Source organism: Sciurus carolinensis, chromosome 4 (assembly GCF_902686445.1).
Source record: "Sciurus carolinensis chromosome 4, mSciCar1.2, whole genome shotgun sequence".
Classification (NCBI taxonomy): Eukaryota; Metazoa; Chordata; class Mammalia; order Rodentia; family Sciuridae; genus Sciurus; species Sciurus carolinensis.
In genome coordinates, this window is record NC_062216.1 from 51783766 (window position 1) to 51796093 (window position 12328).

At 47.2% G+C, this 12328-nt stretch overlaps 1 protein-coding gene across 1 annotated transcript in view; it reads left to right on the top strand.

The window, feature by feature from the left end:
* Positions 1–6537: 6537 nt before the first annotated feature.
* The window catches only part of Sfrp1 (secreted frizzled related protein 1), a 43134-nt gene continuing 37343 nt past the window's right edge, over positions 6538–12328 (top strand). The window contains exon 1 of the mRNA XM_047551702.1: positions 6538–7409. Coding sequence (XP_047407658.1) covers positions 6866–7409 — 544 coding nt within the window. The 5' untranslated portion in view covers positions 6538–6865. The remainder of the gene's footprint in view (positions 7410–12328) is intronic.

Below are 12328 nucleotides of genomic sequence, written 5' to 3' on the forward strand. Positions count from 1 at the left end.
TCAAAATCTTCAGGCCCCAGAAAGGACCAGAGACCTCTTGGCTTCTATTCTGGACCAGCCCTTGCACTGCCTCTTCTTCCTCTCATGGGTATATACACAGCCCTCTTTCAGTATTTTCACCACTAGAACACTTCTGGACCTTCCCATCTTGGTAGGTCAGCTATACAGGGTTCCTTGGCAGATGCTTGCACAGAGAACTGTGGTCCCCTGTGTGACACAGGATAGGCACCCTTTCCAGCAACAGTCCCAAATCTTCCACTTCCAGTTCTGCAGGCCTGTGTTACATTATCCTCCTTGTCTTCCATCCTAGGACCCACAGTTTCAGGATCCCCATGCACTTGTCCAAACGCAGTCCTGTATCTCCCTTGTTTCAAAAGCATTTTTACCTTCTGGATGAATTCACAATAGTATGTAACTGACTATCAAAGGTGCTTCAGGTCTTCTCCCCAGGGACTGGAATAGAACTAAGGCAATCCAGTCTAGTAAAAAGTCAACAGGAATTAGAACCCATAAGATCTGTGTTCCTGATCTAAGCTTATTTCACGCTGAAGTGCTTTGGTGGTTAGACTGCCAGCCAAGGAGCCTACTGTGCTGAACTTCTATGTCTTCTATGAGCTAGAAATACAGAAACTCTCTGCTAGCTCAGAAGCTTTTTGCGAAGCCCAATTGTGATAACACACATAGTTTGCAAACTGGGAAAGATGGCAGAAAGGCAGCCTGCTACTCGATAGGGGACTGTGCCTTAACCCAGATGAGTGATGTTCCAGATGGCTGAGGGTGGGTGCATTATCCAGGCAGAGAAGACCTGGCAGAAAGAGGCTCTCCAGCACCCCTGGATGGAGACATGGTGGAGGTGGGTGCTTCCTCAGCTGAGGGCAAGGGCATCAGGCATGGAGCCGAGGGGGTTCTCCCCTGTGGGGGAGGAGATTGATGATGGCACACCCCTCTTGCTAACACCTCATTTATATCTGAGTTGGTTTCTGCTTCAACCTACAGGAAGGCAGTGGACTGTCTGGTGCACTTGCCATGAAGGGTTAGGTAAATAAGCATGTGGCTCCTGGGGGAATTTGTCCTGGTCGTGGGCTGTAGTCAGTCTTGTAGCAATGTTGGCAGATTTATTGGCCACCCATCACTGAAGCATGTGCCACTTCACTTTCACTTCCCTGGGGTAACCAGAGTGGAAGGGGTTTCCTAAAGGCCTGTATCTCTTGCTCTGTGGAGTCTGAGTGAAGCTTTGAGGTCCCAAAGCCAGGACTTGGCACCAGGTGTTGCACCTTGGAATCCCCTCTCTTGTTTCCCACTCCCAGTTACTGTCAGAGGCTTCCAGAAACCCTAGACTTCTAGGTACTAGTGCCTGTTTTTGTACAGTGTTGTACTGGGGGCTGAGGGAAGAGTGTCCAGGAAGAATTTATAGGAAGCTTGGCTTTCCCCTAGAACTGGCAGGTGCATTCCTGAAACCCACCCACCACCCATCTTTCATTGAGCAACCTACTAGGTGCAAACCCTGTGGGGAGAGAAGTGATTTGGACATGGCCCCTGTCCACAGGTCAGCTCTGTGGTGGGAAGAGAACCAGTACTAAAATCCTATGTTTCACCGTCTTTGTATAAGGCAATGAAGACCAGTTTCTGTAGGATTCAGATCTAGGAAGATTTTTCTTTCCTGAAGACAAAAGGAACTATGTGGGCTATTTCTGCTTACTTATTGTCTTGGTTCTCAGAAATTCAGTGCAAAATCAGCGCTAAAGTATAAAATCTGGATAAGCCTGGGTATTTCACATAGTTGTCTCACTTTACTACATATTTATTTACATGTACTTACTAAGCATTCAATATATGCAATGTGCTAGATGCTAGGGATGCAGGGATGAACTAGATAAAATAAGTCAAGGTCCTGGTTCTCCAAGAGCTCACAGCCATACAGCATATACCCAGAAGTCAACAGTTATAAAATGTAGACTTGAGTGCTGTGAGGATGTGTGCACAGACTCTGAGCACAGGGAAAAGAGGGCCATTAATTGCTAAAGATGGAGGAGGGAAGTGATGGGTAGAGAGGAATTCAGCCATGTCTCCTTGGAGGAGGTGGGCTTGACAGATAAAATATAGGAGTTCTACAAAATTTGAATTCCAGATAAATAAGAAATCTTTTTTTAGTATAAGGGTGTCCTGAATAGTGCATGGGACACACATATATTATAAATTTTTCATTGCTTAATCTGAAGTTCAAATTTTATTGGGAACCTTATATTTTTATTTGCTAATTCTGTGAATCCTATGAGAAAGTGTTTGTATAAAGGAAATAGAGGGTGTTACAGACAGAAAAAAACAATATGGATCAACAGAACATACCAAAGTTGGGAAGCAAGAAAGAAGCAAGTAAGTTGGGGAAGTGCAAGTACTTCCTTGAGACAGGAGACTGGGGTGGTAAGAGGTGGTGGGAGATGAAGCCAGAGAGACTTTGGAGGGTAAGATCCTGAAATCCTACTGGAGTTTGGACTTTGTCCTGTAGAACTGTCCAAGAGTCTATGATGGTTTGAATCTGGGAAGTAGCCAATTAGATGACTTTGTTTTTAGTTTATAAAATCATGTGAAAATTATATATTTTATTTTTAGATCTTTCCTTTCTGGAAGACAGTATATAACTCTGTATTTATAAATAAATGACTCTATTTATGAATGAATGAAAATTGTCAAGCCCCATTTGACAAAGTGTCATCTGGAGAGTGGGTTGATGTGTCTATCTGAGCAGAGAAGCAGAAACTTGTGACCATGGCCTTGCCATCCAGGGCATGGCTAAATGCATTTTTCTCAATGCCACGGGTGGATGAGGGTAGGAACTGTTGCATGAATGGTCTCATGAGTAGCAATTGGAGGGAGTAGTTTCCCTCCAGGGAAGGAAGAATATTCTGGTGGTTTACTTCAACTTGGTGACCACATCCTAAAGAAGCAAAGGGTCCAGTGGCAGCAGCTGGGATGCCTAGCTATCCTCTATCAAGAATGGGGTAGAGGGACACTTACACAGGAGGAGGTGGGGTTGGAGTTTGTCTTCCACTCCAACTTTTTAAGATTCTTCCCAGACATTCCCAAAGCCCAGTTTCAGGTCCGATCAGTTCCTGGATGAGCCAGGGGCTCGAGATTTCTTGGTGGGATGGAAAAGAAACTTGTCCAATGAAGAACACCACTGCGCTTTGTGGCATCTTGTATCAGATTTCATTTTAAGCTTTTCATACAGTTGAAAGCCCCGCCAGGTGCCTTATGTGTGCCTAGATGCTGAGAACATCCTTTATTTCAGGAGGCAGCAGAATAGGTGTGAATAGCTCTGTTTTGGAGAATACTAAAGCCAGAGGGATGGAATATGTTTCTTCAGAGTTGCCCAGTCTATTAGGAGCAGAACTGAGGCCATACCTCTTGCTTCCTGACTCTGGGCCAGAATACTTTTCTCTATCTTGTATCAGTCCCATGTCCACCCCCTGCCCCTTGCCCCCAACCCCCATCCCTGGCCACAGGCAGAAGCCCCTTCGTCCTGGTGTAATGCTGCTGACTGATGGAGCAGATGCTGAGTGTATCTTTGGAGAGTGTTCCAAAAGTCACTGATGATATGATAATGGAATAGAATAGGAGCAATGGGCTGGGAAGGCTCCTCCCCTTCCAGTTTTATTCAGGAAGAGGCCACCAGATAGGCACCTGGGAAGCTCCTTGTGACCCTGCTTGACTGGATAATCAGCTTCAAGCAATGGGAGACTAAGAATGCCTCCTTAAGCTGGTTCTGTGAAGCAACAGGGAATGCACTTCCAATGTTCATATACTGCAAACTAGCAGTGTGGGAAAATCAGAACTTTTTCAAAGTTTTAAGCTTCATTTTGCCCTGGTTCATTTAAAACATTGGAGAAGCAGGGAGGTCTGAGTTTCTCCTGTCCCACAGTTCTCATACTCAGGAACCCTGGTTTCTAGGACCTGTGTCAAGTTAATAGCATGTTTAGAGTCTTTGTTCTAGAACTTTCTTCTGCGTGCGCGCGCGCGCGCACACACACACACACACACACACACACACTATTAGAGAAAGGGAGACTGGATTTGAAGTGTAAAGTTCTGACAATGTTAAAAAGGACAAAAATATTGTATGTGCCCCTGAAACATAAAAAGGCTTCAGCCTGTTCCACTGGGTGCTAAATACAGCATGTAAACTTATCAGTAATCATTTTCCCCAAATTCTGAGAATGGATTAGAGTCTACTTTAATGGAACTGGGACTTAGAGTCCTCCCTTTTCAATTGGGTCTTGTAAGGAACCAGAAATGTGCTGGATTTAGAATTCTGGTGTCTACTAATACTGACACTCCTTGTTTAACCTGGAGACAGCTGTGTCCTGGGCAGAGCCCAGGAGGCTCATCTCTGAAGTAGGAAGAACTGTAGAGGGGAGGGGAGGGTGCTGGGCATTGGGGTGATCAGTGTCAAAATGGGGTGACTAGAACCATCCTGGGCTCTCCCATAAATGGATGTGTAAGAGCAACTCCTGCCTTGAGACTTCAGGGTTGGTGGAGGCAGTTACCTGGATGAATTTCCAGAATTCTAATGGATGATTGATGAAAGTCCTCTTACCATTTGGGAAAATTATGTCAACATGAGAGGGGTCAGCTAAGTCTGGATTCAGGGTGAAAGGATGTTATCTACAAACACTGATCTTTCCAGTGAGTAAGTAAACACACACATTTGGCTCAGGACTGAAAGCCTGTCCTGAGGAGAGAAAAGGACCCCCTACCAAACAGCATTTTTCTCTGAATGCCCCTTGAATTGAGACACAGTTGCCTGGTCTCCTGTGGTCTATTCTCTGTGAGGAATGTCTTCCCTAGCTCCTCAGGCTGAGCATTAACAATTATCTTGGGATTAACCCTTGGCCATCCAAAGTATTGCTCTGTATTCTCTCTCTCTTTCCCCCATTCTGCCCCTCTGCTTTGGGGCAGCTTTTATTGGCCTAGAAAGGACAGAGAAGTTGACCATCCACTGATGCTTCCTGAGTGCACGGTGTAAGTACAATCTCTGTATGGGCACGATTCCTTTAAGAAAATAGCCCTGCTTCTTCACAAACTCTAGTTGTTTTACTTGGAATCTGTCCATTATGAAATGAGGTCTGCAGAGTCCAAAGCAAGCTTCCCTGAGAGCTTTACAAACAAGCTGGCCCAGCAAGGCGGTCTCTCATTTGGTGCTCTGCCTCAAGAGCTAAGATCTGCAGCTCACTTGCCACACGGGGTAGCATCAATTTGCTCAGCTATGGTTTTTAGCATCCTCAGCTTCCCTCCACCCACACTTAAGGACACAGACATGGAGATCCAGTGAACTTCATGAACTGCTTACTGTTATCTTCTGCCCCGGGATCATTTATGCTTACACTCTCAGCTATGGAGCTTGACTCTTCTCAGGGGAATGTTTAAAACATACAAAGAAGACCCAGGAACTTGGAGGTAGAGGATGGCAGCAAGGCTCAGGGTCTAGCCCAACCATGTTTCTGCTCATACTGTTCTCTTGGCTTCTGCCTTAGTGGGGACCTTTCATTTTGACATAAGGTTCCTGAACTGGGCCTGAATGTATCATGTGTGCCCAAGTCCTGACTTGATATTTACACAAGCCACGCGGATAAGTGCACATGTGTTTTTAATGTTTTGACTTTCCACACCACAAACATGTCAATGTGTATATGCCTGCACACAGACATGCCGTCAGCTGGGTTGAGACTTGAATAGGATTTTTAAACTTCATTTTAAAACTTAAAAAAAAAAAAAAAAAAAAACGTCCTCTCAAAGCTAACGACTCTGAACAATATTTCCCACCATATTGAGCAACTTTATTCCACTGTTGGGGTTGGGTGCGGGAGGCGGGGGGGGGGGGGGGTGCTGTTGAAGACCACCATTCTGTTGTCCCACCTGTGGAAGATGTTGCATTTTAAATACAGCCAACAACCCCAAATACCACCTTCTCATCTTCACAGGGGCCCAGCTGGACACGCTGGGGATTTAAAAGCAGCACACCCCCACACCCCGACTGACTGCAACCTTCCCAATTCCCAGTTAGCCCAGAAAATGATCTTTACACTGTTGCTAAAGAGAACAAAATCTTGGAGCAGACCTGCTAGTCTGGTGAGTTATAAAATTAGGAAAAAGCGTTAAAAATTTTTGTGATCTCATGAATTTGTAAGGCCTATTAAGGTTTCTTGCTTTTCCGCAAACTGGCCCAAGTTAACTACAGAGCTAAACATTTTCTTTATTCTCTCCGCTCTTCTAAGTATCCCCCATCCCACGTTCTTTGCTTTTCCTTTTCCTTTTTTTTTTTTTTTTTTTTTTCTTTTTCTTTTCTTTCCTTCTTCTTTTATTTCTTTATTTTTTGGTTTTGCTTCTTAAGGGGTGTTGACCTATGTCTAGTTCTAGTAAACCAAATCCTCTCGCCCGTGAAGCGATTGGTTAATTGTGCTGGTGACTGACAGGGTAATGAGTGCGGCTCGCGGTAGCCGGGAGCTGATTGGCTGCGCGGGAAGACTCCGAGGGCTTGGCCGCTGGAGCACCGCGCACTCGAGTCCTGCAGCACCGGGAGGAGGTGTCGCGCGCCCGCCTGCAGTCCGCTGCGCCTCTTGGGAGCCGGGACCGTACTCGGTCCTCCGCGCCACGCTTCGCTCCTGGTGCGAACTCCCGCCACAGCGCCTGAGGCAGGCCAAGGGCCGCCACCCGCGGGAGACCCGGCAAGAGCGCGCCGCCTCGGAGCCGGGCAGGAGTGGGGACGGCGCCTTTTGTCCCTGGAGATCCTGAAAGTTTGCGGCGGGACGCGCGCGTGAAGGTAGCGCAGGCAGCCCCGACGTCGCGGCAGCTAGTTCTCTGAGCCAGCATGGGCAGCGGGCGCGGCGCGGGGGGCCGCCGCTGGGCCGCCTCCGGTGTGCTGCTGGCGCTGGCCGCGGGACTCCTGGCCGCGGGCACAGCCAGCGAGTACGACTATGTGAGCTTTCAGTCGGACATCGGCTCGTACCAGAGCGGGCGCTTCTACACCAAGCCGCCGCAGTGCGTGGACATCCCGGTGGACCTGCGGCTGTGCCACAACGTGGGCTACAAGAAGATGGTGTTGCCTAACCTGTTGGAGCACGAGACCATGGCCGAGGTGAAACAGCAGGCCAGCAGCTGGGTGCCTCTGCTCAACAAGAACTGCCACATCGGCACCCAGGTCTTCCTCTGTTCTCTCTTCGCGCCCGTCTGCCTCGACCGGCCCATCTACCCGTGCCGCTGGCTCTGCGAGGCCGTGCGCGATTCGTGCGAGCCGGTCATGCAGTTCTTTGGCTTCTACTGGCCAGAGATGCTCAAGTGTGACAAGTTCCCCGAAGGAGACGTCTGTATCGCTATGACCCCGCCCAATGCCACCGAAGCCTCCAAGCCCCAAGGTAAGGGTGCCCCTTCTTTTGCCCTTCGACCCCATGTCCAGGGTGGGTGCTATCCGCGGGCGGCCAGGGCTGCAGCGGGGGCGACGTTAGAGCCCTCATTACCCCATCCCGTCCCACCGCTCCTTGTAGTTCAGATGTGCTGCCAGACATTGCTCTCAAGGTGTGCGTACTGACTCCTAAAAGCGTTTAGTTGGCCCGCGGTGTCGCTCTGCGTCTCTCACGACCCAGGTGCCTGGTGGGACTTGCTTAGGAGTGGTGGCCCTTGGCCTCGGGCCCAGCAGAGACTTGGTCTACACTGGAGCAGTTCTTCCTGAGATCCGGTCTCTTTTTCCATACCTGAAACAAAACATTACCCTTCCAGTAAAAGGAGAGGTCTCCTCTCTTTTGGGAGGGTACCGAGTCCCCATCCAGAATTTTTAACATCTGAATCAGGATGCTACGGTAGGAAACCCAAAACTCAAATGTAGAAAGCTCAGAAAGGGCCAGAGAATGCTAAGTGCAGGCTTTATTTTCATAGGTTCCAAGAGGATTCAAACAAAAACCTCTTTCCTTAGCTGGTCATTCAGCTGCGTAGTCCTAGGACTGCTGCAGAATTGGCTAAGAAAAAAAAAAAAGTTTAGGAACTGGGGATTTCTGTTTCTTCACCCCATTTCAGGTAACAACTCTGAATTCGGGAGGTTTAGGAGGTAGAAAATCTCTTCTCCATCATCCTTGCATACCCCCTGCTTCTCTCATTTACACAAATCCTCAGGTAATTAGAAAGATAAAAATGTAATTAGCCCATTGTTCATCTCCTCCGTGGGGAGTAGGGTGCTGCAAATTGGACTTTGTAAATTCCTAACAGCCCCAGGGACCCCAGGTTTCTCTCAGAGCCCCCTCCTGTTTAAAGGGCAGTTTTCTAGTGGGAAGAAAAAAAATTGGGGGGGTGGGGGGGTGGGGAACCAACCAAAACAACAAACAAACAAACAAACAAAACCCAGCCTATGACCTTTTATAGGACTGAATCCAACCCAGAATTCTTCCAAAGCAAAGATAAGGCTCAGAGATGTGCAGATAATCTGGGATGGGAAAGTTATACCCCAGGTATGCTTAGCACAGGGGCTGGCATCTTGAGGGCTCTCGAGGAGCAGGGAGAATTTGGCTTATCTCGAAGTGTTCAGTATTTTTAACCTCTGCTATTGATGCTAAAAAAAAGGGGGTGAGTGGTCACCTTACTCTGGGAGAGATGTGGGAAAAGTTTTGGCCCAAAGTTTGTTTATTCTAGGGAGGGAGATGGGTTCAAAGTGACCAACTTTGGGTGGCATTAGCCCCAGGCCTCGGGTAAAATGGGAGATAGCCTGCCTGCAGTGTTGATGTCTGGCACCTCTGTTCTCAGTGTTAATCTTGTGCAGTGGGGTACAGCCCTTTGAGAGCAAGAGCTGAGCAATTACCCAGAGCAAAGCTCTTTGGTTCTGTTGGTGTAGAATCAATTCTCGAAGCCGGCAGGGTTTTCCTTTTCCCCTTTCTCAGCCAGCTGGGGGGTCATTCCAGCCCTGCTATGCTTGAGAGGTTGTGGCCAGTTTTGCTTGGGCTGAATCCATTCCCTGTGGCCACAAATGATTGCCTCTTTCTGAGACTGTAGGTGGACATAAAGTAGAGACCCCTGGAGGAATAGCATTTTGGAAAGTGGATGATGTCCAAAGGCAAGGTGGGGGCAGGGCCTAGATGAGGTAGTGCCTGCTAATGAGAGGAAAGAACCCTCCAACCCAACCCCCCCAAAATGCTGTGGTGGAGTTGGGGGGAACCTGACCATTACTAACTTCTGTATGTCTTTTACCCTGTGGCTGCTGTTTTGCTTGTCTTCTCCCTCCTTGCTCTGGACTCAGGTAGTCACTTTCCTAAGACCAGTTCTTTGCTGAACCAAGACAGAAAAGCTGGGAGAGAATCAGTCAAGAGTGGGACTGGTTCTCTTCTTAGCAATTTTGGTGGTAAGCTCCCTCCTGAGAGGGCACACATTCCTTCCAGGACTGCAGCCCCTGGGTCTGAGGGAGCCCGGCATGACTTCCTCTGAGACTTTCTGGCCATTGACTCTCAGCTGAGGGTAGAGGAGGGGGCAAGTTGTGTGTGTGTATGTGTGTGTGTGTGTGTGTGTGTGTGTGTGTGTATGAGTCAGGTTGAGACAGACCAAACTAATGGTCTTCAAAACTTTATAGCTAGTGACTCCAGGACAAAAACTGGACCTTTTGAATGAGATGAGAATAAGCACTGAGACATAGTTCATTTACCTTTTATTCTTTCAACTGGATTTTAAAAGCAGGGTCTTGTCTTTGCATATGTTAGTCCATTTTCTGTTCATATACTTGGGCATATGCAGTTTTGGGGTTCTGGCCAGCATTTTATCATTAAGGATATGCCTGATATTAAGAAGTGAGTCAAAAGACACTTTTCTCCCCAAAGGCAGATGCCCAAATCACATCAGCTTCTGTTATAGGAGAGGCAAGTGTTCCTTTTCCAGGAAAGTGATTTCTAAATCTTACATTTACATTAAATCTGTTAAACTTCTAGGCCAATAACTTGTTGTTCCTCTTTCCTGCCAGGTTTTACTGATTCAAATTGTATGAGTGAGCACATTTAGTTTAGTTGTTGTTTAGGCATGTTGTGCATTAAATCAGCTTGGATATTTCAGTCAGACTGTAGAGGCCACAGGGCCCTCACTTTCCCCAAGAAACTTCCTTAGTGTTCCTTTTCTGTCTCTAAGTGAACTGGCCAGAGAAGATCTGGTGGTGTGTATGCGTGTATTGACTTTAAACATTTCACTAAATTTTGATTCCCAATGTTGGGTTTCCTCCTCTTCTCTCCCTTAAAAATTAATAAAATATAAAAACCTTTTCATTTTTTGTTCATTTGCTTTAAACATTATTTTAAACACACTTTTAAACAGTGATTTAGTTCTACCTCTCAGACGAAAGCCTGGGAGGATTTCTCCTGCCAAGGCAGCCTGCAGGGCCCCAAGGATACATGAGGAGGCGCAGATTAATATTGCATTACACATTCCTCCTTCTTTCTCTGGGTAAAGCTGCTCCAGAGTCAGGTTGTAAGAAAAGTTGAGATGAGGGAAAGCCATGTTGAAAACAGAGTTCGCCCCAAGGAATTCTTTCCATCGAATACTTGAAGTCCAAATGTAATTGGTGGGACTGAGGAAGATGCTCTTGTGGGGTGCAGAGCTTTATGACTGCAGGTGGGATCGGAGGGACTCAGAGGGGCTTGCAATGGGTGCGTGGAGCAGATAGAGACTTGTCCTTTATATGTAGATTATCCTGACCTGCTACTTGCTTGGCTAACTTTATATTTGTAGAACCTTATAATGTGATAACTTCTACTTAAAAATCTACACGAGAAAAATCTCAAAGCAGAGCTCACAGTCCTGGTGTGTGTGACATCGTCCTTTCCATATTGCGGGACTTCCTTTTTCTTTTTTTTCTCCCCAAGGAACAAGAACCATGATGGAAAATTCTGGGTAAGTTTTATCTTTGGTCAAAAAACCTTATCTCTAATCTAAAACCTAATCCCAAGTTCTGGGTGCAAAACATGTTTCCAACATCAGTCTCAAAGGCAGTCATGCCATCCTTTGCTTGGAGTATGGTTCTTACTGCACTGAGAACCTGAAAGGTGTTTAGTCCTGAGTGCAGAGTACACGTGGAAGAGACATTTTGTCAATACAGACTAAGGGGTGTGCACTCTGCTGGGCCCTGTGGGGACCTTGCTTAGAAACCTAGAGAGTTCTGGGAGCAACTATGCCCTGATGGGGGCAGCTCCCTCCTTCTCCTCCTTGGGGTGCTTTCACTGTCTGAGACATAGAGAGTCTCTTGGGGGAAAGAGATGCTGCTGCAGAAGCCCCTGGAGAAGGGAAGCAGGGATAGAGGACAAAGAGTAGAAGTGCTCAGTTCACCAAACCCTACTTGGCCTTCCGCCTCCCTTGGCTTCAGTCTCAGGGGTGACTTTTCTGTGCTCTAGCTACAGCACAACTTAGACCTCCTGTGCAATGTGAGCAGAGTGGGTGGGCTACCCCTAGATTATGCTAGTGCTCCTAGGTCCTCCATAAACTCCACGTTGTTTGATAGATAATGATGGCCATGGCAGTGATGAGAAGCTACTTCATCCTCTGGAGGATTCCACTGAAGTGCTTTCTTTCTGCCCTTCCACAGAGGGGTATCCCAGCTTCGACAGCATTTTGACTCAGAGAAAGCCTCTGGCCTTGGTCTCAGAATTTTCCTCTTTTGGGGCCTAGCTGCTTCCCAGTGGCATGCCTACCTACACACACTTCTTCTTCAAAGCACTTCACAGTGGCTCATGAAAGAGCCTTCAAGGGCTCCCTCCCCAGCCAGCTCCATCTTCCCATTTGGCAGCTCTTACCAGTGTCTCCCCACCCCCACCCAGCTGCTCTGCTTCCTGCTCAGTCTTTAGCTCTTACTGAAGTGACCTTTTTTGGAGGGGTTTTTCAGGGCTCTGGGGTTGAAGTTAGTAAGTTTGACTTCTTTTTCTCTCTGGTGTCAAATTGATAGGCTGTCTTGTTGGGAGTGTGCAAATGGTAAGGGGGCAGAAATCAGAAGGGGCAAAAGGGGATAGGGCAAAGGCCAGGTAACAATGGAATAAATAGATCTATTTTGCTTTATAAGCCAGCGTTTTCCAGGGACTCATAATACGCAGAAGTTATGATTCACAGAACCTGCCTCCATGTACCTTAGACATCTTAAATAATTGTATCACATTCAGCTCTCATAGGCCAAAATGTTTCAATAAACTATTGGTTTGTTTATGGCTCTAGATTCGGGGCTCAAGGACCTTTTTTTCTATTCTCAGATCACCCTACAGAAATTCCAGAAGACCTTTAACCACTTTCAGCCTGGTCCCAGGCACATTTCTTCCCCAGGGGTTGTTTT